The sequence below is a fragment of the Scyliorhinus torazame genome, chromosome 1, assembly GCF_047496885.1.
Source record: "Scyliorhinus torazame isolate Kashiwa2021f chromosome 1, sScyTor2.1, whole genome shotgun sequence".
NCBI lineage: Eukaryota > Metazoa > Chordata > Chondrichthyes > Carcharhiniformes > Scyliorhinidae > Scyliorhinus > Scyliorhinus torazame.
In genome coordinates, this window is record NC_092707.1 from 67356782 (window position 1) to 67380418 (window position 23637).

At 46.3% G+C, this 23637-nt stretch overlaps 1 protein-coding gene across 1 annotated transcript in view; it reads right to left on the reverse strand.

The window, feature by feature from the left end:
- Positions 1 to 3193: 3193 nt before the first annotated feature.
- ddx54 (DEAD (Asp-Glu-Ala-Asp) box polypeptide 54) overlaps positions 3194 to 23637 on the reverse strand; it is a 72752-nt gene continuing 52308 nt past the window's right edge. Inside the window, exons 16-20 of the mRNA XM_072496145.1 lie at positions 20449 to 20588; positions 12309 to 12422; positions 9491 to 9592; positions 6344 to 6441; positions 3194 to 3646 (exon numbers count right to left, since the gene is read on the reverse strand). Coding sequence (XP_072352246.1) covers positions 3414 to 3646; positions 6344 to 6441; positions 9491 to 9592; positions 12309 to 12422; positions 20449 to 20588 — 687 coding nt within the window. The 3' untranslated portion in view covers positions 3194 to 3413. The remainder of the gene's footprint in view (positions 3647 to 6343; positions 6442 to 9490; positions 9593 to 12308; positions 12423 to 20448; positions 20589 to 23637) is intronic.

Sequence of the window (23637 nt, forward strand, 5' to 3'; positions counted from 1 at the left end):
AACTCTGTCGAAGGCCTTTTCTGCGCCCAGGGAGATGATCACCTCTGGTGTTCTCTCCCGGGAGTCATTATCACATTCAGCAGCCGCCTGATGTCCGCTATGAACTGCCTACCGTTGACAAAGCCCGTTTGGTCCTCCGCAACCAGCTCTGGTACGCAGCCTTCCAGCCTTTTGGCCAGGACCTTTGCGAGTATTTTCGCATCCACGTTCAGCGGTGAAATGGGTCTGTATGATCCACATTCCATCAGGTCTTTATCTTTTTTGGGTATCAGTGCAATTGTGGCCTGCGCTAGGGTGGGGGGGTAGGGTGCCCCTGCCAGTGAGTCCGCGAACATGTCCCTTAAGTGTGGGGCCAGGACTGGTGCAAATGTTTTGTAGAAGATCCTAATTAACTGAAAGCATTACACTTACAAACTGTAGCATTATTCAAATGTATAAGTGTCAAAAATTGATTTTATAAGTTCCAAAACAGAACTCAAAATAGAATTTAAGCTGACAGCAGTGCAACTTTGCTGGTTGATGCCAGTCTTTGGTTGACACGATCTACCTGCTCAAGTAGATGTAAAATATCTTCAAGAGCATTTGTCTGTCAGACAACATTTCTTCCTCAACAACCATTTAATTAACTGGTCATTCATCATACTTACTAGTTTCAGTTGGTTGCTATATTTGCCTACACAATAGTGACAATGCTTCAAAAGCAACTTATTGAGATTTAAGATGCGCAGAGGATGCTAAATATGGTCATATAAATACAAGTTTCCCAAGGGGAACTTTTGATAGAACAAGGCAGGATTTACTGACCACCCCACCAGGTGTTTTACAGCGGTGGAGGTGGCCCACCAGTGGAATTTACCTTTCCCAACGTTGTCAATGGCATTTCCCATTGACTGCACCCAGGAAATCCGTGCATGGTGTGGGACCGGAATTTCTCGCCGGCGTGAAGAGCCGGTAAATCCTGCCCAATGAGCTGGATTCTCTGTTTTTTGGACTAAATCCCCACGCCGTTGTGAAAACTGTGGTCTTTTACCTCAGGAAAACTGGCGTCAGAAGGGCACAGATTCACCGTTTTGCTGGGGGCGAGCAGGCAGCTATCATAGAGGGGGGAAGTGGAGAGAGAATTTGAAAACCGCGCCGCTTCCGAATTCGATGCCCCAAAACGGATTATCCGCCCTGTCGCTGAACGCGATTTTGGCGTGGGGAGCGGACAATCCAGCCCAATATCTTTAAGTACTTCATCACTACAGGCTCTAATGGCTCATGTAAACACCTTATATTTGTAGCAATGATAATCTGCTGAATATCTCGCACGCCCAGAAGTTTGCTCATGTACGGTAACCATGGACAAGAGATTTAAAGCCACCTCCAACTAATTTAAAAGAAAATCTTTATATTGCAAAGACTACCCCAGGGCTTTTAAGTTGATAAAAAAGAAAATAAAGCAAATTTAGTTCAAAAAGAGATAACACTGAAGATGAAGTCAAATAGGTGTATTTCACTATTTAGATCATCGAACGTTTGGAAAATTAACGTAACTCAAAAGGAAAAACGGCACTTTACATTTAGAGTTAATGTTCAGGTACATGCAAGTGTGTTAAAATGCATGTCTAGAAATTTTGGAAAATAATTAATTATACAACATCCGCTAAATAGACAGCCACATGCATTTCACTGTTATTATTTCACTGTTGATTATATAATTGGATACAATCATAGTCAAGAGATTCCACCCACAGAAATCCTACATTTTATGCTGTTTTTGATTCTCTCTCGTCACAGCACCAGGAATTTCAATTTAATTACTGTTTTGTTCAGTTTCAAAATGTAAGCAAAATGTTTGCACAATACATAGTAGCAACGTATTAAAATAACAGAAATTGTTGCATGAACTCAGCATGTCTGGCAGCATCTGTGAAGAGAAACAGAATTAATTTTTTCTCCCAAAATTTTTTAAAGTTAATTTGTGGTGGGTTTTTCAGACAATTTCCCAATGATACTCAGTCACTTTTTGGGCCCTGAGAAATTTCTCACTGGTTTAGCTCACACTTAGAATTGTCTTTTAGCATTCGGGAGCTGAACTCAGAAATCGGGCTGCCATTTTAAAAGGGCGCCCCGATCTCCAAGTGAACTTGTGGAGTGCACCCCCATGGGCAATGTCACCCCCACTCACACATGGACACAACTTTACACCCCGTTATGGGGTCCCTGTGGAATCTCCCCCCCTTACAGCACCCCCTCCCTGCCAGGACCCACCTAACACCCTCCAACCTCCCAGAGGCCCTTACTTACCTGCCCTGCACTCTCTCCATTCAAAACCCCTCTCCACCCTCATTTCATGGGCAGTGCCAGCCTGGCACTCAGACACCCTTGCACTGCCACCATGAACTTACCCTGACCACCCTGGGGTTGCCAGTGGCCCGGGAGACCTTCCCACAGGTGCCATTCACCTGGTCCACATTTAGGTGGACCAGCATTGATCAGCCTGGCTACAACTTCCCTGGGGAAGTGGTGGATCCCAGGCGCATAGGTCGTAAGTATGACCTACTTCCGCGAGCGTCATTCGGTCCTGCCCTTTTACAATGGGGTTCCGACTCCTGACGCCTCGCGGGACTTTGAAGAATCCCGGGAGGCATGGAGCCTGTCGGGAGGCTCTCCATGAGCCTCTCCCAACACTCTCCGGTCGCGTTGTTCACAAGAGAGTACAACATGGCCGAGAATCGCACCCAACATTTTGGGTCTAACCGACCCTTTCAAAGAATAGTTCTGCAGAAGGGCCATTTAGATTCTGCATTTAACTCGCAGGTCTGGCAGCATCTGTGGAGTGAGAAGCAGAGTTTATCCAGCATTTTGTTTATATTTGGATTTCCAGCATCCGCAGTATTTTGCTTTTATTTGAGCAGAAATTAATTTTAAAGGTATGGCTTATGACAGCATCTGGAATACTCACTGTCTGGGTAATAGCGTTTTGGTTTAATAGTGATGAATTTAATTTTTAATTTGCCTCTTTTACAATGGGCGGATATGGTACAGACAGAAGATATACATTTTACAAATGGACTCAAAATGCCCAAAATACCGTGAACTGGGTAACCTTTTTAATAATAAAAAGTACCATAATTTCTTCAGACTAAGATGTTTATCTGGAATATTTCAGTGATGATTGTGGTCTTCAGAATAATATTCTACAAACAAGTTTAATTAGAAACGCAATCTTTATGTTTCAGCTTATACAATCTCATGAAAGTAAGTATGTTCAACTGGTTTAAGGCATTGTTACCCAACTTCGATAACCTGCACAAGTAACAAGGGAGGCAAGATGAGCATCAGCTAACATGAACTTGCAGCACATCATTACTGTAAATGGTATTAAGATTAATAGTCCAGTTCTGTAGGAGACCATTTGGTATTGAGAATTACATTTTTTTCCTCATTTTCCCTTTGCCTCTACCAAAGGCCATGCTCTTCATTTCTCTTGCACGTTGTCGATTCTTATGCTTGAGCTTCTTCATTCCCCCCCGTTGTAGGAACTGATTCTTTTCTTTTTTCTTTCTATTTTTGAGGATTTCAGCTTTGGTCTTCAGCTCTGATCGCACTCCATGCTGTTGCCCTTGTTTTCTTGGGAAGGAACTAGAATTTCCTCTTCCAGCTGTAATGTTAAACATGTTGTTTCTTTATCATGGTACAACAGAATATATTACAGCAACAAGCAACTTGGCCAATCATGCCTGTGCTTATATTTTTCTCCAGGAGCCACCTAATGTCATTCCACTCACCTGCTTACTACCTATACCTTTCAATAATAAAGTACTCCTTTCAGTTTCTCTCTCGCTGGTCCAAACAATTTGTTCAATCTACTTCAACATCAGTTTATGGCAGAAAATTTCACATTTTACCTAACCGCTAAAGAATCATTTTCTCCCCTTTAAATTGTGAGATGGTTTTAGATTTGTTGCATCATTTGACAAAACAACAAATAAGAACACATACTGAATCACTGTTCACTTAACATAATTCTTTTAACACCCTGACAACTTCTTGCCTCTTTTCATAATTGTAACTTCTCATCCTTGCTAGGGCATGATGTCCTCTTGCAGCACTTCACAACAGTCATCATTACAATTTGGCGTTATTAGCAATTTTCAATATTCATCCCTAATTGCTACCTCCAATTCATTCCTGTATATAGAAAGAGCTTTACCACACATCCAAGTGGAACAAATCTTTCCAGTCTGACTAACTTCATTTTGCCCTGCGACCATCCCTTAATTCACACAGCCACCTTCCTAACGCTGCTATTTTTTTTGCTGTAACCTCTTTGTGATGAATGATATCTGTATACACATGTACCTTTAATGCGCAGGTCCCTTTCAGACCGGGCTTGGAATCCTGGGGGACTCCACCTCCGGCTCCGCCCCCAGGGAACTGTATATAAGGTTACGTTCAGTGGGCAGCGTGCAGTGAGCACACTTCTCGGCAGCTGTATGGTTCTCTGGTAATTACAGCCTTTGAATTATCAATCTTCTCTCCTGAGTCGTAATTGAGGGTATCTCACTCTTGCATGGTAGTTTATCAAACAGTTTTTGATAAAGTATATTAACCACACCAATTGCATTAGTTCCAAGGGGAAAAGGCCACAACAAATGATTTAATTTTATGTCATACCACCACTTTAAGGGTGGTCCCTGCTTCTCTGGATGTCCTGTAATATGTGAATGGGCTGTTGCAAGAAAGAGAATACAGGTGTGATGCTGCATTCTTCAGTCCTCCAATATACATAGTGTTCCATTCATTACCATACCCAGCTCTCCCCTCCTGCACATCCCACCTCACTCTCATCTACATGCTGCAGTCTTCTCTTAAACCCTTATTCTGTTCAATTGCTCTTTTCAATTGTGCTTTGCTCCAAACCCTATCATGCTATGTGCCTTTCTCTAGTTCAAAACAACATGCTAAACATCACGACATCAAACCCTATCCATGAGAAGTCTTATGGGACTTCCAAATGACTTTGACTGAACAAAAATACATCATACAAAATACATCAGTGAAAATATAGCATGTTATTGTTAAAAGATGCAAATTTTGTAAAAAATACATACACATTATCTACTTAATTTTTTTAAAGTATTCTTAAAGATGTATATATAGTTTTTCCACTTTGTCTTTTTCAAGCATTTTCTCAATTATTTCCATAATCATAGGAATTTCAGAAAGTAAAATGAAGGAGTAAGTAATCTATTTATCTGGTACAAAAGGTCTCTCTGATCATCCATTCTATCAAATATCCAACTGTCCCTCAAATTTGAATACTAACTGCCTCCAGTTTTTTTGGACAGTCTATTCCACCACATGTAGCGTTGCCAACCCTCCAGGATTGGCTTGGAGTCTCCGGAAAAATAAATCAATCTCCAGGACATTGCTGTGTGTAACCCAGAGAAAAATCATTGGGACATGAAAAACAGGTTGCGTTTTCTTTGTCATTTTCTTCAAGCATTATCAGTTACAAAAAAGTTGAAAATGGGGGGGAAAAAGGGCAGTTTGGCTGATGGTCAAGCATTTTTCAAATGGCTTAGGAAGGCACTGCGTCACAGAATGGATTGGTTGGCTGACTCATGGTTACAACATAAGGGCACGTTTTGGGATGAAACCTCCAGGACAACTTTCCAGGCTGAAGTGGCAAGAAAGATTTGTGCCAGGCCAATAACCATCTTCAACAAGAGAGTCCAACCATTTTCCCTTGACATTACCAACTCCTCCACTATCAACATCCTGGGGGAGTTACTACAGACCAGAAGCTGCACCTTTCAAAGGGCAATTAGGGATGGACAATAAACATTGGTTTAGCCAGTGATGCTCTCACCCAGTGGAAGAATACAAAATTAGTTCACATCCCTAACCACACGTGTAATTTGTCTCAATTTCTAGATTGTGTAACACTCTAAATTCAACCTTGATTTAGCACATCTATTTCCATCAGGTGTCATTTGCAGCCAGATATTAAAAAATATTTCACAAGTGTGAAGCAGGATTATTGAATGATGCTCAATAAAGTGCTGAAAAAAGTGCAAAGAAAATTAGACAAAATTTTAACAAAGAATTGTTGACCTGTTGAAACGGGGCAACACGAGTTTAAGTTCTTTCCTTCCTTTTAATGGATTACAACAACATTTTGCACTAAGAAACAAAGAGTCACAGCAGAACTGCTGGGCTAATACCACATGGTTTTCAGAAAATACTGCTTACCAAATCTTTTCAGTAACATTCATGAGTTAGCAGAAGATGTTTAGTTTTTAACTCAATACTTTGGCACATAAAGATAACAATAAAAAAAAAGTAATTTTACCTCGGCCACCTTTCTTCCTGTGATTCTTACGCTCATTTTCAGCTTCATCATCGGATATTCTGTCATCAATCTTGTACTTCTTCTTCCACTCCTCATAGCTAAATATTGCTAGTCACGGAAACGGATACACTCTGGGTTGTTAATTTTAACCATTTTAATCTCAAATATTGAATATGTACTATCTCAAAAGGAGAGAAATTTTAAGCATAAACCACACCGATTGCAGTAAGATGGTCATGCTGTTCATTTGAGTACAAATCATTTCTGAAGAACTGAGACAACACGTTTATTGGATTCAAGATTATAGAAAAGTTCTTACACCATAAATTGCAGCACGTGCAAAATTTCTACATTTTCTCCCTCACTTACCTATTAAAAATTACCTGTTACCAGGCTGTTTTTCTACACTGTTATAATAGTCATATCTGACTGTCAAAGGGCATAGTGGTACATTTAATTAGTGACCCAAAATATATATATTCACCGGAATCATAAAGATACAGAACAGAGGTCAGTCAGCTTCTGTCTAAAGTTTGGTACAGCTATCAGAGTAATGCCACTCCCTTACTCCTTCCCCATGAGCCAAGTAATTCCTTTCTCTTCAATATCTTATATATAGTTCCTCTTTGGACTGTGAAGAGAATACTTAAATGTTGGTGAAGCTACAACACAGGATTACCTGCAGATCAAAACGGCAGAACCAACACATAATACACAATCTAAGTAATCCCACAACGAACAATTCAGATCCAAGCTCTGCAGTCCTGCAACATCCAGTCGTGAATGATGGTGGTCATCAAGACAACTGGCTCCACAATGGCAGCACAGTAGTTAGCACTGTTGCTTCACAGCGCCAGGCACCCGGGTTCGATTCCTGGCTTGGGTCACTGTCTATGCAGAGTCTACACATTCTCTTTATGTCTGCGTGGGTTTCCTCCCGGTACTCTGGTTTCCTCCCACAAATTCCGAAAGATGTGCTTGTTAGGTGAACTGGATATTCTGAATTCTCCCTCCGTGTACCCAAACAGGTGCCGGAATGTGGCGACTAGGGGATTTTCACAGTAACTTCATTGCAGTGTTAATGTAAGCCTACTTGTGACACTAATAACGATCATTAATATCCCCATCCTTAATGATGTGGGAGCCCAGCACGTCAAAATCTTGGAACTACCTTTCTAACAGCACTATGGGAGCACCTGCACAAGATGTAATGCAGCAGTTTAAGGCAACGCTCACCACCACTTTCAAGGGCAATTATGGATGGGCAATAAAATTGCTGGCCTAACCAGCAATGCCCATGTCACATTAAAGAATTTTAAAAAGCATCTTCAGGCATAAGTATTGACTGGATAAACTATCTTGGCCCCCTCCGGAGCTTTCCAGCATCACAGATGCCAGTGTTCTGTCAGTTCAATTGACACTATGTGATGTACCAAGAAATGGCTGAAGACACTGAATACTGCAAAAGCTTGGCTTTGGGACCTGACAACATTTCAGCAAGTGTGCTGAAGACTTGTACTCAAGTAAGCCACATCCCTAGCCAAGCTGTTCCAGTACAGCCATGATTGTGGCATCAACCCAACAATGCAGGAAATTGTCCAGGTTTGTTCTGTTTACAAAAAGTCAGACAAATCCAAACTGACCAATTATTGAACTCTCAATCACCAGAAAAGTGATGAAAGAGGTTGTCAGTGCTATCAAGTGCCACTTATTGAGAAATAACCTGTTCTCTAATGCTCAGTTTGGACTCTGCCACTTGGCTCATGATCTCATTATAGTCTTGGTGTTAACATGGACAAAAGAGGGGAGGTGAGAGTGACTGCCCTTGGTATCAAGGCAGGATATGACTAAGTGTGGCTTCAAGGAGCCCTATCAAAACTGGAGTCAAAGGGAATCGGAGGGAAAACTTTCTGCTGATTGATTCATACCAGCACTAAGGGTTGTTTGTAGTTGTTGGAGGTCAATCAACTCAGTTGTAGGACACCAGTACAGGAGTTTCTCAGGGTAGTTTCCTTTAACTTCAGCTGTTTCATCAATGACCTTCCTTCCATCATAAGGCTAGAAATGGGGATGGTTACTTATGACTGCAAAATGCTCAGCACCACTTGCAACTCCTCAGATACAGAAGCAGTCGTGCCCTCATGCAGCAAGACCTGGACAACATTCAGGCTTCGGCTGATGAGTGGCAAGTAACAGTTGCACCTGGGAGGTTACCATTTTTTAAAAAATTAAGAGAACCCAATTTTTTTTTTCTAATTAAGGGACAATTTAGCGTGGCCAATCTGCCGAACCTGCACATCTTTGGGTTGTGGGGTGAGACCCACACAGACACAGGGAAAATGAGCAAATCCCAGCAACCCGGGCTGGTACCGAACCTGGGTCCTCGGCACCGTGAGGCAGCAGTGCTAACCACTGCACCACCGTGCCGCCCGTTGGAAGGTTACCATTTACCAGAAACTAAACTTGACCAGCCATATAAATAGCTGAGGCTGGGGATATTTCAGCGAGTAACTAATCTCCTGACTCCCACTATCTACAAAGCATAAATAAGTTAGGAGTGCAATGGAATACTTGCCACTGGTCTGGATGAATGCAGCATGGATTGAAGCAGTTCAAGAAGGCAACACTCGTATCACATGAAAGAATAAATAAGAAAAAGTGGTTCCTGATTTAATTCCTAAATGCATGGCTCTAATTTTAAGACGTCCCCTTGTTCTGGATTTCTTACCAGAGGAAATAGTTCCTCAGTATCCAATTGATTTTTTTATTATTTTACATACCTAGTTTAAAATCACCCTTCAACTGTTTGAACTCCTGTGAATACAGATGGAATTCTTGCAAACTGTCCTCAATTTAGCCATTTTAATTCTGGGGCCATTCTGGTGAATTTGCACTTCACTTTTTCCTAGGCCAATTATAGGTTTCCGGAGGTTAGGTTTCCTGAACTGTATACAGGAGACCAGATGGGGTCTGACCAAACCTCTGGGTGACTAATTTCTGATTGAAGTACTACACAGTCGCACTTCTCTTAAATAAGGGTCTCAATACAATGCCACAGCAAAATTATTTGATCTATTTCAAATTTAGGTTAAAGCAAGACCAACAAATAGTAATTGTGAGTGAAACGAAACCCAATAAAAAGGATACATGTTTTTCTTGTATGATGCATTGATGTATCTTCCACTTTCAGTCTTTATTTTCTTACTTTCTTTGCCAGTGACCCTAACAAATCGCTTTTTTTTACGATCCCTGCACAAAAATTCATAAAAGTGAACAATTTTTATTTAGATGAGGTGAATAACTGCAGCACATTAAAAAAAACTCTTATGTAGAAATGCATGAGATTGACAGCTTCAATCTGGGCAAGCAAAAGAAAAGAGTTAGCTGAAACTGGTATTGTAATCGTCATTAGACACTTCAGGCTGAAGCATTATAATTATTAATTTTGTTTGAAAAACTGTTTGGGATACAACATTTTCCATTTACAACATTTTGAAGAAAATGCTTAGCACAATAAAAAATCAAGGTGATCAAAGACATAGGGCGGAATTCTCCCCCCCCCACCCACGTCGGGTGGGAGAATCGCCCGGGCGCCGCGCGAGTCCCGATGCCCGCACGCGATTCTCCCCCTACCCCCCAAACCGGCGCGGCGCGAATCACGGCTGGCTGCTGGGAGAATCGCCGCTTGTCGTTGGTAATGGCCGAGCGGCGATTCTCCGGCCCGGATGGGCCGAGCGGCCTGCCCAACACGACAGGTTCCCGCCGGCGTCATCCACACCTGGTCGCTGCCGGCGGGAACAGCGTGGGAACGCTGGGGGGGGGCGAGGGGGGTCCCTGCACCGGGGGGGGGGGGGGCGGCGGCTCAAAAGAGGTCTGGCCCGCGATCGGTGCCCACTGATCCGCGGGCCAGCCTCTCTGAAGGAGGACCACCTTTCCTCCGCTGCCCCGCAAGATCGATCCGCCATCTTCTTGCGGGGTGGCCGCAGGGAGGACGGCAACCACACATGCGCGGGTAACGTCAATTACGCGACGCCGGTCATGTCATTTACGCGGCGCCGCTCCTAGCCCCCCGGGGGCGGGGAACGACCTCCAACGCCGGAGTGAAACACTCCGGTTTTCACTCCGGCGTCGGGACTTAGTCTCCCGATGGGAGAATTGCGCCTATAATAGGCACAATGAAAAAGAGGATGAGGAATTTTATACCGATTTGTAGCACATGAATTTTTAATTTATCAGAATTAGTTTCAATAAGTTTATGAAAATCTAAACTATGCAAACTATATTGTCTGCAAAAGGAGACTTATGCAGGACACTGTTATCCCCCATTTAATAGTTCTAATAGTGTGGTTGGTAAATTAGGGACATTGCCCAATAGTGTTTCCCCATCTTTATTTTCATGCAATTACGGAGTATGCTTAGTTTCTAAAAAAACAAATTGCCAGTTGTTTGTCCCACTTCCTCAACCCTCTAGGCTTGACCGTCACCTCTGCATTCTGCCAACCTTCCCACATGCCGCTTCCCTACTACACACTGACCCTCCTGCTTACCACCTCTCCTACACTATCCAGCTCATAGAATCATAGAATTTACAGTGCAGGAGGCCATTCGGTCCATCAAGTTTGCACCAGCCATTAGAAAGAGCACCCTACCCAAGCCCACACCTCCACCCTATCCCCGTAACCCCAACTAATATTTTTTGGACACCAAGGGCAATTTAACATCGCCAATCCACCTAACCTGCACATCTTTAGACTGTGGGAGGAAACCCACGCAGACATGGGGAAAATGTGCAGACTCCGCACAGACAGTAACCCAAGACAGAAATTGAACCTGGGACCCTGGAGCTGTGAAACAACTGTGCTACTGTGCCGCCATTTGCCATTTTAGCCCTGGTATCATTCTGGTGAATTTCTTGATTAAGAAAAACAAAGAATGTTCAAAGTAAACTAGTCACAACAGCAGTGTATCTCAATTAGAATCACAGCCAAAACAAGCTTTTTGCTACTGGCACATATATCTGAATTTCTTTAGAAATCTACATGTTCATTAAGTTTTTCTCACTCCCCTTCCCACTCCAGTTCAGCTATCCCCAACCCTCCTGCTCACCTAGTTCTCTCCCTCTCCGCTTATCTCTTACCCTCTGGTGACTCCTTTCCCTTGCCCTCACCTACAGTGACAGTCTGGGAGAGGGAAATAGCAATCAGTGATTAGGAGGTACAGGGAGGGTACGTCCTCCCTGTAGCGGTGAGTACAAGGGAACGGTGAGCAGGAAAGATGAAGAGGGAAGCGGAAAGCGGGAGAGTTGGAGAGCAAGAGGAAAGCAACGAGTTGGAAGAGACAGCAAGTAAAGAAACGGAGTGGGATGGTCGAGGAGTGGGAGGGTTTGCAAACTGTAGAAGTGGAGAACACAAGTTGGAAGGGGGAGCGAGTGGAGGGAGGCAGCGAGTTAGGAGAGGCAACGAGATGTGAAACAGCGAGGAGGGGTTGAGAAGAAAGTGGCAAGCAGGAAGGTAGAGAACATGAGAGTTAGGAGAGGCAGTGAACAGGATTGAAGCAGCAAGTTGGGAGAAGCAACAAGCGGGAGTGAAAGAGTTAACAGATGGTCAAGGAAGGAAGATGTGGTAAGCTGGAGATAAGTTGTTACGATTATTAAATGATTTTTGGGCCAGTCAAGTTCAAGGCAGCCAATAGGTTTTCATAAACAAATGCCGACCAGGACCATAATTCCATTATTACAGGTTTTCCTATAGGAAAATAACTTGTTTAGCACATCTGACTGAGGGATAGTGCGCGCGCACGCACACACGCACGCACGCACGCACACACAATGGGTAAAAGGTTCTACTCACGTAATATACAAGGGATTAAATTCCATCCAAGATCGATTTTGAAAATGCCCAGTAGCAGCCATCAATTGAACCCGCGAGCAGTTATGAATTGAAAGCACATTACGAATAATACTTACCACTTCAGCATTTGTTTCTGTTTTTGCAAATCTTCGGTTTCATCACCCATCAAGTCCAACACAGCTCCAGATGCCTGCTGTTCAAAGGTGGTACCTACCCCACTTAAACTTAATCTAGAATAAGTGAAATAAAAGCATGAGTTTTTTAAAAATTGTATAATTTCAGTGAATTGTACAACTAAAAATATTGCTTTGAGAAACGGTATTGAAAAGGGACATTGCTACTGCAAATTCCATTTCGGATAAGCAGGTATTCAGCATGTTTTTTTTCAGGTTTAACTGTTATTCTGGATCAATTAATAATGGACACTACTGTACTCTTGCATTATCTGAAATATTAGAGCATACTACCACAAAAACAGGCAATTTGGAGCAACTGGCCTCTGCCATCATTTATACTCCACATGAGCCTTCTCTCACCTCATTTCTTCCAATCCTGTCAGCATGAACTTTGATTCTTTTCTTTGTCATGTACTTAGTCCTTAAATGCATCCATGATATTTGTTTCAACTACTCCTTGAGGTACCACGGTACAAACTTTTAAAAAATAATTTAAAAAAAAAATAAAAAAATTTAAAAGTACCCAATTATTGTTTCCAATTAAGGGGCAATTTAGCGTGGCCAATCCACCGAACCTGCACATCTTTGGGTTGTGGGGGTGAAACCCACGCAGACAAGGGGAAAATGTACAAACTCCATAAGAACAGTGGCCCAGGACCGGGATTCAAACCGAATCCTCAGTGCCTCAGTCCCAGTGCTAACCACTGCGCCACATGCCGTCCTATGATACACAATCTTACCACATTTAGAGGTTTCGTCTGAATTCCTTATTGGATCTAGAAATGATTATCTGATATTTATAACCTCTAGTTTTGTAGGAGCTCCCATTCTCTCTCGCTGTACTCCGATCAGGAGCTCCCATTCTCTCTCTCGCTGTACAAATACATTCTATGCTAGTTTCGAGCAGGAAGCCAACACACCAAAGTCAACTGCCCCAGCAGCCTCGGCCACACCCATACCTACCGTTACAGCCTCAGAAGTCAGATTGGCCTTCTTGAAAGTGAACCCACGGAAAGCAATGCGTCCTGAAGGAGTTCCTGGGCGTGCACACAGATCCTGCATGGACCTACTGGCAGGTGTGTTTGCAGACATCTTCAACCTCTCCCTACTCTGTTCCGAGGTTCTCACCTGCTTCGAGATGACCGCCATCATACCAGTGCCAAAGAAGAAGCAGGTAATGTGCCTTAACAGCTACTGTCTGGTAGCCAATCATTAAGAAGTCCTTCGAGAGGTTGGTCATGAGATACATTAACTCCATACTCCCAGAGTGCCATGATCCACTACAATTTGCATAGCGCCACAATCAGTCCACAGCAGATGCTACCTCTCTGGCCCTACTCATCCCTGGAGCATCTCGACAACAAGGTCTCCTATGCCAGACTCCTATTCATTGACTACAGTTCCACCTTCAACGCCATAATCCCAGACAAGCGCATATCAAAACTTCAAAACCTAGGACTTGGCTGCTCCCACTGCAACTGGATCCTTGACTTTCTGACCAATAGACCGCAATCAGCAAGAATAAACAAAGACACCACCTCCACAATAATCCTCAATACCGGGGCCTTGCAAGGCTGCATATTAGCCCCCTACTATACACCTTATACACACATTAAAAATTTTTCTTATAAATTTAAAGTACCCAATCTCTCAACAACAATCTCTCTCAGTCAGCAAAATTAAGGAACTGGTCATCGACTTCAGGAAGCGAAGTGTCGTACTCACCCCTGCCTGCATCAATGGGGCTGACGCGGAGATGGTTGATGGCTTCAAATCCTAGATGTGCACATCACAAACAATCTGTCCAGTCCACCTATGTTAACGCTACGACCAAGAAAGCACAACAGTGCCTATAATTCCTCATGAAACTAAAGAAATTTTTTTTTTTTTTTTAAATAATATTTTATTGTAAATTTTTGGTCAACCAACACAGTACATTGTGCATCCTTTACACAACATTGTAACAATACAGATAATAATGACCTTTTTTAAATTTAAACAAAACAACAACAAATAAATAAATATTAAATAACAAAAAATAAAAACTAGCCCTAATTGGCAACTGCCTTGTCTCAGGCCACCCCCCCCCCCCCCCCCCCCCCACCCCCCCAAGTCCTGGGCCGCTGCTGCTGCCTTCTTTGTTCTCCCCTATCTATCTTTCCGCAAGATATTCGACGAACGGTTGCCACCGCCTAGTAAACCCTTGAGCCGACCCCCTTAGGACGAACTTAATCCGCTCTAACTTTATGAACCCCGCCATATCATTTATCCAGGTCTCCACCCCCGGGGGCTTGGCTTCTTTCCACATTAGCAATATTCTGCGCCGGGCTACTAGGGACGCAAAGGCCAAAACATCGGCCTCTTTCGCCTCCTGCACTCCCGGCTCTTGTGCAACCCCAAATATAGCCAACCCCCAGCTTGGTTCGACCCGGACTCCTACTACTTTCGAAAGCACCTTTGTCACCCCCATCCAAAACCCCTGTAGTGCCGGGCATGACCAAAACATATGGGTATGATTCGCTGGGCTTCTCGAGCACCTCGCACACCTATCCTCCACCCCAAAAAATTTACTGAGCCGTGTTCCAGTCATATGTGCCCTGTGTAATACCTTAAACTGAATCAGGCTTAGCCTGGCGCACGAGGACGACGAGTTTACCCTGTTTAGGGCATCTGCCCACATCCCCTCCCCAATCTCCTCCCCTAGCTCTTCTTCCCATTTCCCTTTTAGTTCGTCCATCATAGTCTCCCCTTCGTCTCTCATTTCCCTATATATATCCGACACCTTACCGTCCCCCACCCATTTCTTTGAGATGACTCTGTCCTGCACCTCTTGTGTCGGGAGCTGCGGGAATTCCCTCACCTGCTGCCTCGCAAAAGCCCTCAATTGCATGTACCTAAATGCATTCCCTTGGGGCAACCCATATTTCTCGGTCAGCGCTCCCAGACTCGCAAACTTCCCATCCACAAATAGATCTTTCAATTGCGTTATACCTGCTCTTTGCCACATTCCATATCCCCCATCCATTCCCCCCGGGGCAAACCTATGGTTGTTTCTTATCGGGGACCCCCCTAGTGCTCCGGTCTTTCCCCTATGTCGTCTCCACTGTCCCCAAATCTTCAGTGTAGCTACCACCACCGGACTCGTGGTATAGTTCCTTGGTGAGAACGGCAATGGGGCTGTCACCATAGCCTGCAGGCTGGTCCCCCTACAGGACGCCCTCTCTAATCTCTTCCACGCCGCTCCTTCCTCCTCTCCCATCCACTTACTCACCATTGAAATATTAGCGGCCCAATAATACTCACTTAGGCTCGGTAGTGCCAGCCCCCCCCTATCCCTACTACGCTGTAAGAATCCCTTCCTCACTCTCGGAGTCTTCCCGGCCCAAACAAAACCCATAATACTCTTTTCTATCCTTTTGAAAAAAGCCTTCGTGATCACAACCGGGAGACACTGAAACACAAAAAGGAATCTCGGGAGGACCACCATCTTAACTGCCTGCACCCTCCCTGCCATTGACAATGCTACCATGTCCCATCTCTTGAAATCTTCCTCCATCTGTTCCACCAACCGCGTCAAATTTAGCCTGTGCAATGTGCCCCAATTCTTAGCTATCTGGATCCCCAGGTAACGAAAGTCTCTTGTTACCTTCCTCAACGGTAGGTCTTCTATTTCTCTACTCTGCTCCCCTGGATGCACCACAAACAGCTCACTCTTTCCCATGTTCAATTTATACCCTGAAAAATCCCCAAACTCCCCCAGTATCCGCATTATTTCTGGCATCCCCTCCGCTGGATCCGCCACATATAGTAGCAGATCATCCGCATATAAAGATACCCGGTGTTCTTCTCCTCCCCTAAGTATTCCCCTCCATCCCTTGGAACCTCTCAGCGCTATTGCCAGGGGCTCAATCGCCAGTGCAAACAGTAATGGGGACAGAGGACATCCCTGCCTTGTCCCTCTATGGAGCCGAAAATATGCCGATCCCCGTCCATTCGTGACCACACTCGCCACTGGGGCCCTATACAACAGCTGCACCCATTTAACATACCCCTCTCCGAACCCAAATCTCCTCAACACCTCCCACAGATAATCCCACTCCACTCTATCAAATGCTTTCTCGGCATCCATCGCCACTACTATCTCCGTTTCACCCTCTGGTGGGGCCATCATCATTACCCCTAACAACCTCCGTATGTTCGTGTTCAGCTGTCTCCCCTTCACAAACCCAGTTTGGTCCTCATGAACCACCCCCGGGACACATTCCTCTATTCTCATTGCCATTACCTTGGCCAAGACCTTGGCATCTACATTGAGGAGGGAGATTGGTCTGTAGGACCCGCATTGTAGCGGATCCTTTTCCTTCTTTAAAAGAAGCGATATCGTTGCTTCTGACATAGTCGGGGGCAGTTGTCCCCTTTCCTTTGCCTCGTTGAAGGTCCTCGTCAGTAGCGGGGCGAGCAAGTCCAAATATTTTCTGTAAAATTCAACTGGGAATCCGTCCGGTCCCGGGGCCTTTCCCGTCTGCATGTTCCTAATTCCTTTCACCACTTCTTCTACCGTGATCTGTGCTCCCAATCCCATCCTTTCCTGCTCTTCCACCTTGGGAATTTCCAGCCGATCCAAAAACTCCATCATTCTCTCCCTCCCATCCGGGGGGTTGAGCTTCATACAATTTTTTATAAAATGTCTTAAACACTTCATTCACTCTCTCCGCTCCCCGCTCCGTCTCTCCATCTTCGTCTCTCACCCCCCCCTATTTCCCTCGCTGCTCCCCTTTTCCTCAATTGGTGTGCCAGCAATCTGCTCGCCTTCTCTCCATATTCATACTGTACACCCTGCGCCTTCCTCCATTGTGCCTCTGCAGTGCCTGTGGTCAGCAAGTCAAATTCCACATGCAGCCTTTGCCTTTCCCTATACAGTCCCTCCTCCGGTGCTTCCGCATACTGTCTGTCCACCCTCAAAAGTTCTTGCAACAACCGCTCCCGTTCCTTACTCTCCTGCTTCCCTTTATGTGTCCTTATTGATATCAGCTCCCCCCTAACCACCGCTTTCAACGCCTCCCAGACCACTCCCACCTGAACCTCCCCATTGTCATTGAGATCCAAGTACTTTTCAATGCATCCCCTCACCCTTAAGCACACCCCCTCATCCGCCATTAGTCCCATATCCATTCTCCAGGGTGGACGCCCTCTTGTTTCCTCCCCTATCTCCAAGTCTACCCAGTGTGGGGCATGATCCGAAATGGCTATAGCCGTATATTCCGTTCCCCTCACCCTCGGGATCAATGCCCTACCCAACACAAAAAAGTCTATGCATGAATAGACTTTATGGACATAGGAGAAAAACGAGAACTCCTTACTCCTAGGTCTACTGAATCTCCACGGGTCCACCCCTCCCATCTGCTCCATAAAATCCTTAAGCACCTTGGCTGCTGCCGGCCTCCTACCAGTCCTGGACTTCGACCTATCCAGCCTTGGTTCCAACACCGTGTTAAAGTCTCCCCCCATTATCAGCTTTCCGGTCTCTAGGTCTGGGATGCGTCCTAGCATTCGCCTCATAAAATTGGCATCGTCCCAATTCGGGGCATACACGTTTACCAACACCACCATCTCTCCCTGTAATTTGCCACTCACCATCACGTATCTGCCCCCGTTATCCGCCACTATAGTCTTTGCCTCGAACATTACCCGCTTCCCCACTAATATAGCCACCCCCCTGTTTTTTGCATCCAGCCCCGAATGGAACACCTGCCCTACCCATCCTTTGCGCAACCTAACCTGATCTATCAGTTTCAGGTGCGTTTCCTGTAACATGACCACATCTGCTTTAAGTTTCTTAAGGTGTGCGAGTACTCGTGCCCTCTTTATCGGCCCGTTAAGCCCCCTCACGTTCCACGTGATCAGCCAAGTTGGGGGGCTTCCCACCCCCCCCCCCCCCCCCCCTTGCCGGTTAGCCATCATCTTTTTCCAGCTTCTCGCCCAGTTCCCACGCGGCTGTATTTCTCCCAGACGGTGCCCCCCCGCCCATCCTTTCCCGCACCCACTCCCCCCTTTCCCCAGCAGCAGCAACCCAGTAATTCCCCCCCCCCCCGCTAGACCCCCCGCTAGCGTAATTACTCCCCCCATGTTGCTCCCAGAAGTCAGCAAACTCTGACTGACCTCGGCTTCCCCCTGTGATCACGGCTTGCCCCGTACGGCGCCCCCTCCTTCCTGCTTCTCTATTCCCGCCATAATTATCATAGCGCGGGAACCAAGCCCGCGCCTCTCCCTCGGCCCCGCCTCCCATGGCCAACGCCCCATCTCCTCTCCCTCCCCACCTCCCCCCATCACCACCTGTGGGAGAAAGAAAAGTTACCATACCGCAGGATTAATCATACAATCCCTCTTCGCCCCCCCCCCCCCCCCCTCGTCCCACCACTTTGTCCAAACGTTCATTTTCGTAGTCCAATCATTCCAATTTTTCTTCTACAATAAAAGTCCACGCTTCATCCGCCGTCTCAAAGTAGTGGTGCCTCCCTTGATATGTGACCCACAGTCTTGCCGGTTGCAGCATTCCAAACTTTATCTTTTTTTTGTGAAGTACCGCTTTGGCCCGATTAAAGCTCGCCCTCCTTCTCGCCACCTCCGCACTCCAATCTTGATAGACGCGGATCACCGCGTTCTCCCATTTACTACACCGAGTTTTCTTCGCCCATCTAAGGACCATTTCTCTATCCTTAAAACGGAGAAATCTCACCACTATGGCTCTGGGAGCTTCTCCTGCTCTCGGTCCTCGCACCATAACTCGGTATGCTCCCTCCACCTCCAACGGACCCGTCGGGGCCTCCACTCCCATTAACGAGTGCAGCATCGTGCTCACATATGCCCCGACGTCCGCCCCCTCCACACCTTCAGGAAGGCCAAGAATCCTCAAGTTGTTCCTCCTTGCGTTATTTTCCAGTGCCTCCAACCTCTCCACAGATCGTTTCTGGTGTGCCTCCTGTATCTCCGACTTCACCACCAGGCCCTGTATGTCGTTTTCATTCTCTGCTGCTTTCGCCTTCACGACCCGAAGCTCCTGCTCCTGGGTCTTTTGTTCCTCTTTCAGCCCTTCAATCGCCTGTAATATCGGGGCCAACAACTCTTTCTTCATTTCCTTTTTTATCTCCTCCACGCAGCGTTTCAAAAACTCTTGTTGTTCAGGGCCCCATATGAAACTGCCACCTTCCGACGCCATCTTGGTTTTTGCTTGCCTTCCTTGCCGTTGTTCCAAAGGATCCGCTGCAATCCGGCCACTTTCCTCTCCTTTTTCCATCCGTGTCCAGGGGGAACACCCTTCTGGTTTACCGCACGGTGTTTTCAGCCGTTAAAATTGCCGTTGGGGCTCCTATCAAGAGCCCAAAAGTCCGTTTCACAGGGAGCTGCCGAAACGTGCGACTCAGCTGGTCATCGCCGCACCCGGAAACTCAAAACTAAAGAAATTTGGCATGTCCACATTGACTCTTACCAATTTTTACAGATGCACCATAGGAAGCATCCTATCTGGATCCTCAATGCCGTGAGGCAGCAGTGCTAACCACTGCATCACCATGCCGTCCTGTGCATGTTGAATGAATTACCCAAGTATCGCTATATGGCTCTCTCTACATTGCCCTGAAAAACACTTTCCCCTTCAAGAATTTATTTTTGAAAGATGCATCTGCTTCCATTTAAACTTCTGCCATATTCCAGCTTCCAACGTCACCTATTAATATGTTCCGCCACTAATCACCCAAAAGCTTAATCCAGTTTCCTCTCCCAGTCCAAAGACGTGCAGGTTAGGTGGATTGGCCATGCTAAATTGCCCTTATTGTCCAAAAAGGTTAGATGGGGTTACGGGGATAGGGTGGAAGTGAGGGCTTAAGTGGGTCAGTGCAGACTCGATGGGCTGAATGGCCTCCTTCTACACTGTATGTTCTATGTATTTATATGTGCCAAATGGCTATTACCAGTTTTTGTTCGCAGCAGAATTAGATACAAATTAAAAAGGCAATTGATACAGTGGTCTATTCCAGCTAAAATAAATCTCAGTACTGGAGGTTAGAGGCTTATAGGTAGTTACCCTCTTTCAGAATTGAAGTCCTTTGGTCGGTAGGGGATATAAAATTCCTGATCCCTCCTACCTTCTTTCTTCGTTTTGGAAAATTGATCTGCGGATTGCTCATTTTTCCTCTTTCTCCCTTTAACTTCAGAGAATACAGCCTGTCAATATAAAATACAAAATCAATTAACAAATATAGAATGAGGGCACTTCCGGTGGCGACCATGGAGGAGTCGGTCGCAGATTTGATAGCTCCTGCCTGTGACGGACGTTTGGACCTTTTTCTCCCATTTTTTCCTGGATTTTATTGGATGAATCAGTGGAAAGTGAGACGGTGAGGAGAAATCCCCCTCCAGTGTATGGAGAATTGGACCAGAAGTGGCCCTGTAAGAAGACAAAGTTCTACAAGAAAGACGCAAGCAGAGCTGGCAACGCGGGAAAGCATGGCGGAGAAGTAGGGCCGCGGGGAGATGGCACAGTGGTCGATGGAGCAGCTGGTGAAGTTTTTTGAAGATTATTTCGCCAAGCTTAAGAAGGACACGTTGGACCCGATCAAGGCTTCGATTGATCAGGTTGTGCAGAATCAAGAAATCCATGAACGTGTGATCCAGTAGGTGGAGAAAAAGGTGTCCGAGCACAAGGAATACCTAACCGTGCTGGAGACCAAGGTGGAGATGATGAATGACCGCCAGAAAAGAATGCAGGAGAAGCTGGAGGACTTGGAGTAAAGGTCCAGGAGGCAAAACCCGAGAATCGTCAGCCTCCCGGAGGGCAGTAAGGGATCGAATGCGAGAGCCTATGTGCCGAACATGCCGGAGAAGTTGATGGCGGCTGAGGCGTGCCCTCGGCTCCTGGAAGTGGAGAGTGCACAAAGCCCCAAGCGAACGAGCCGCCGAGGGCTATGGTGGTACGTATGCACCGATTCCTGGACAAGGAACACGTTCTACGGTGGGCCAAGAAAGAGCGGAGCAGCAGATGGGAGAATTGTGAGCTGTGCATTTATCAAGACCTGGGCGCGGATTTGGTCAAAAGGCGATCCATGTTTAATCGGGCAAAATCGGCCCTCTTTAAGAAAGCAGTGAAGTTCGGGATGTTGTATCCAGCGCGCCTGAGGGTCACATACGAGGACCAGGAATTTGACTTTGAAACACCAGACGTGCATTGACTTTCATCAGGGAAAAAAGACTGGATGTGAACTAAAAACACTAAATCCTTGGAGAGAGTATTGCAATGGCGATTTGTTGACAATCACTTTTGTGCTGGTTTGAATAAGTAGTGTCATGTGCAATAAGGGGCTGTTTCGATGGCTAACGGTAACTTTGTCTTACTGGGAGCTGGGTGGAGGGGGGGTGGTTTCTGTGTTTTTTTTCCTGTGGTTGTTTTTCCACTGTTTTTTTCTACTGTTTGTTTACTACGGAATGTGATGCATGTCCAAGTGTGTGTGTGTGTGGGGGAGGGAAAGAGGTGAGAGAACAATGGGGAGACAGTCTGTTTGGTGCCATGGGTGGGAGCTATCAGGTCAGCTGACTCACAAAGCAGTGGGGGGCGAGCAGGTGATAAGCTCGAGATTGATATGGGGGGTTGGGTTTCTGGGCTGTTACTAGGGGGAGGATGGGGGAGCTGCTTTGCAGACAGGGGAGGAACTGTTACTCGGGGACAAATGGGAGGTCGGGGACGGAGGATGCCCGAGGGGGGGGGGGGGGAAATCGAGGAGGCTGGGGACGCGGGCTGGAGGCTGGCCTAAAACGGGTGATGGCTAGTCGGCAGGGGGGAGCGGGAAGTCCCCCGACCAGGCTGATTACATGGAACGGAAGAAGGCTGAAAGGGCCGGTCAAGAAGGCTCGCGTATTCACGCATTTGAGGGGACTGAAGGCGGACGTGGCAATGTTACAAGAGACACACCTAAAGATTACAGACCAGACTAGGTTGAGAAAGGGGTGGATTGGCCAGGTATTCCACTCAGGACTGGACTCAAATGCCAGGGGGGTAACGATTCTGATTAACAAGCAGGTGGCATTCGAGGCAGGGAGAATCGTGTCAGACACGGGGGGGGGTACCTAATGGTGAATGGGAAGCTGGAGGGGGGGGGGGGCAGGTACCTAATGGTGAATGGGAAGCTGGAGGGGGTGCGGGTGGTACCCGTGAACGTATATGCTCCGAATTGGGACGATGTGGAATTTATGAGGAATTGGGACGATGTGGAATTTATGAAGCGGGTGTTAGATAAGATCCCAGACTTAGAGTCACATAACTTGATCATGGGGGAGATTTTATCACAGTAATTGATCTGGAATTGGACCGGTCAAAATCCAGGACAGGGAGGGTGCCAGCCATGGCAAAGGAATTGAAGGGGCTTATGGAACAGATTGGGGGGGGGGGGGGGGGGGAGAAAGAGTAGTAGAAATGGAGGTTTGCACGGCCAAGGGAGACGGAGTTTTCTTTTTTCTCACATGTCCTCAAGGTATACTCTCGGATCGACTGTTTTGTTCTGAGCAGGGTTCTAATACCAGGGGTGGTGGATACTGGGTACTCGGCAATCGTAGTGTCGGATCATGCCCCACATTGGGTATTTCTACGGGTTAGTTTGGAGAGAGGACAACGCCCGCTATAAAGGCTGGATGTGGGGTTGTTAGCAGATGAAGCGGTCAGTGGGCGGTGAACAAGTGCACCCAGAACTACCTGGAAACAAGCGATATAGGGAGGTCGCTGCAGCAACGGTCTGGGAATCTTTGAAGGCAGTGGTCAGAGGGGAATTAATCTCGATACGGGCCCACAGAGAAAAGATGGAACGGGCCGAGAGGAATAGGTTAGTTGAGGAGATACTCAAGGTGGACAGGGGATACTCGGAGGCTCCGGATGCAGGGCTACTGAGGGAGCAGTGGAGTTTGGGCTGTTGACTACATGGAAGACGGTGGAACAGCTGAGGAAGGCAAGGGGGGGGGGGCGATCTATGAGTATGGGGAAAAGGCAAGCAGAATGTTAGCGCACCCGCCCAGAAAAAGGGAGGCGGCCAGGGAGATAGGGAGAGTAAAGAGTAGAGGTGGGATCACGGTCCTGTGGCGGTGAATGAGGTGTTTAAGGACTTTTACAGCAGAGTGGATGGCAGTTTTGAGGTCAGTTGAGGTTCCCGAGGGTGGATGAAGATCTGGTGGAAGGGCTGGGAGCCCCAATTGAAATTGAGGAAATAATGGAGGAGCTGGAGGGCATGCA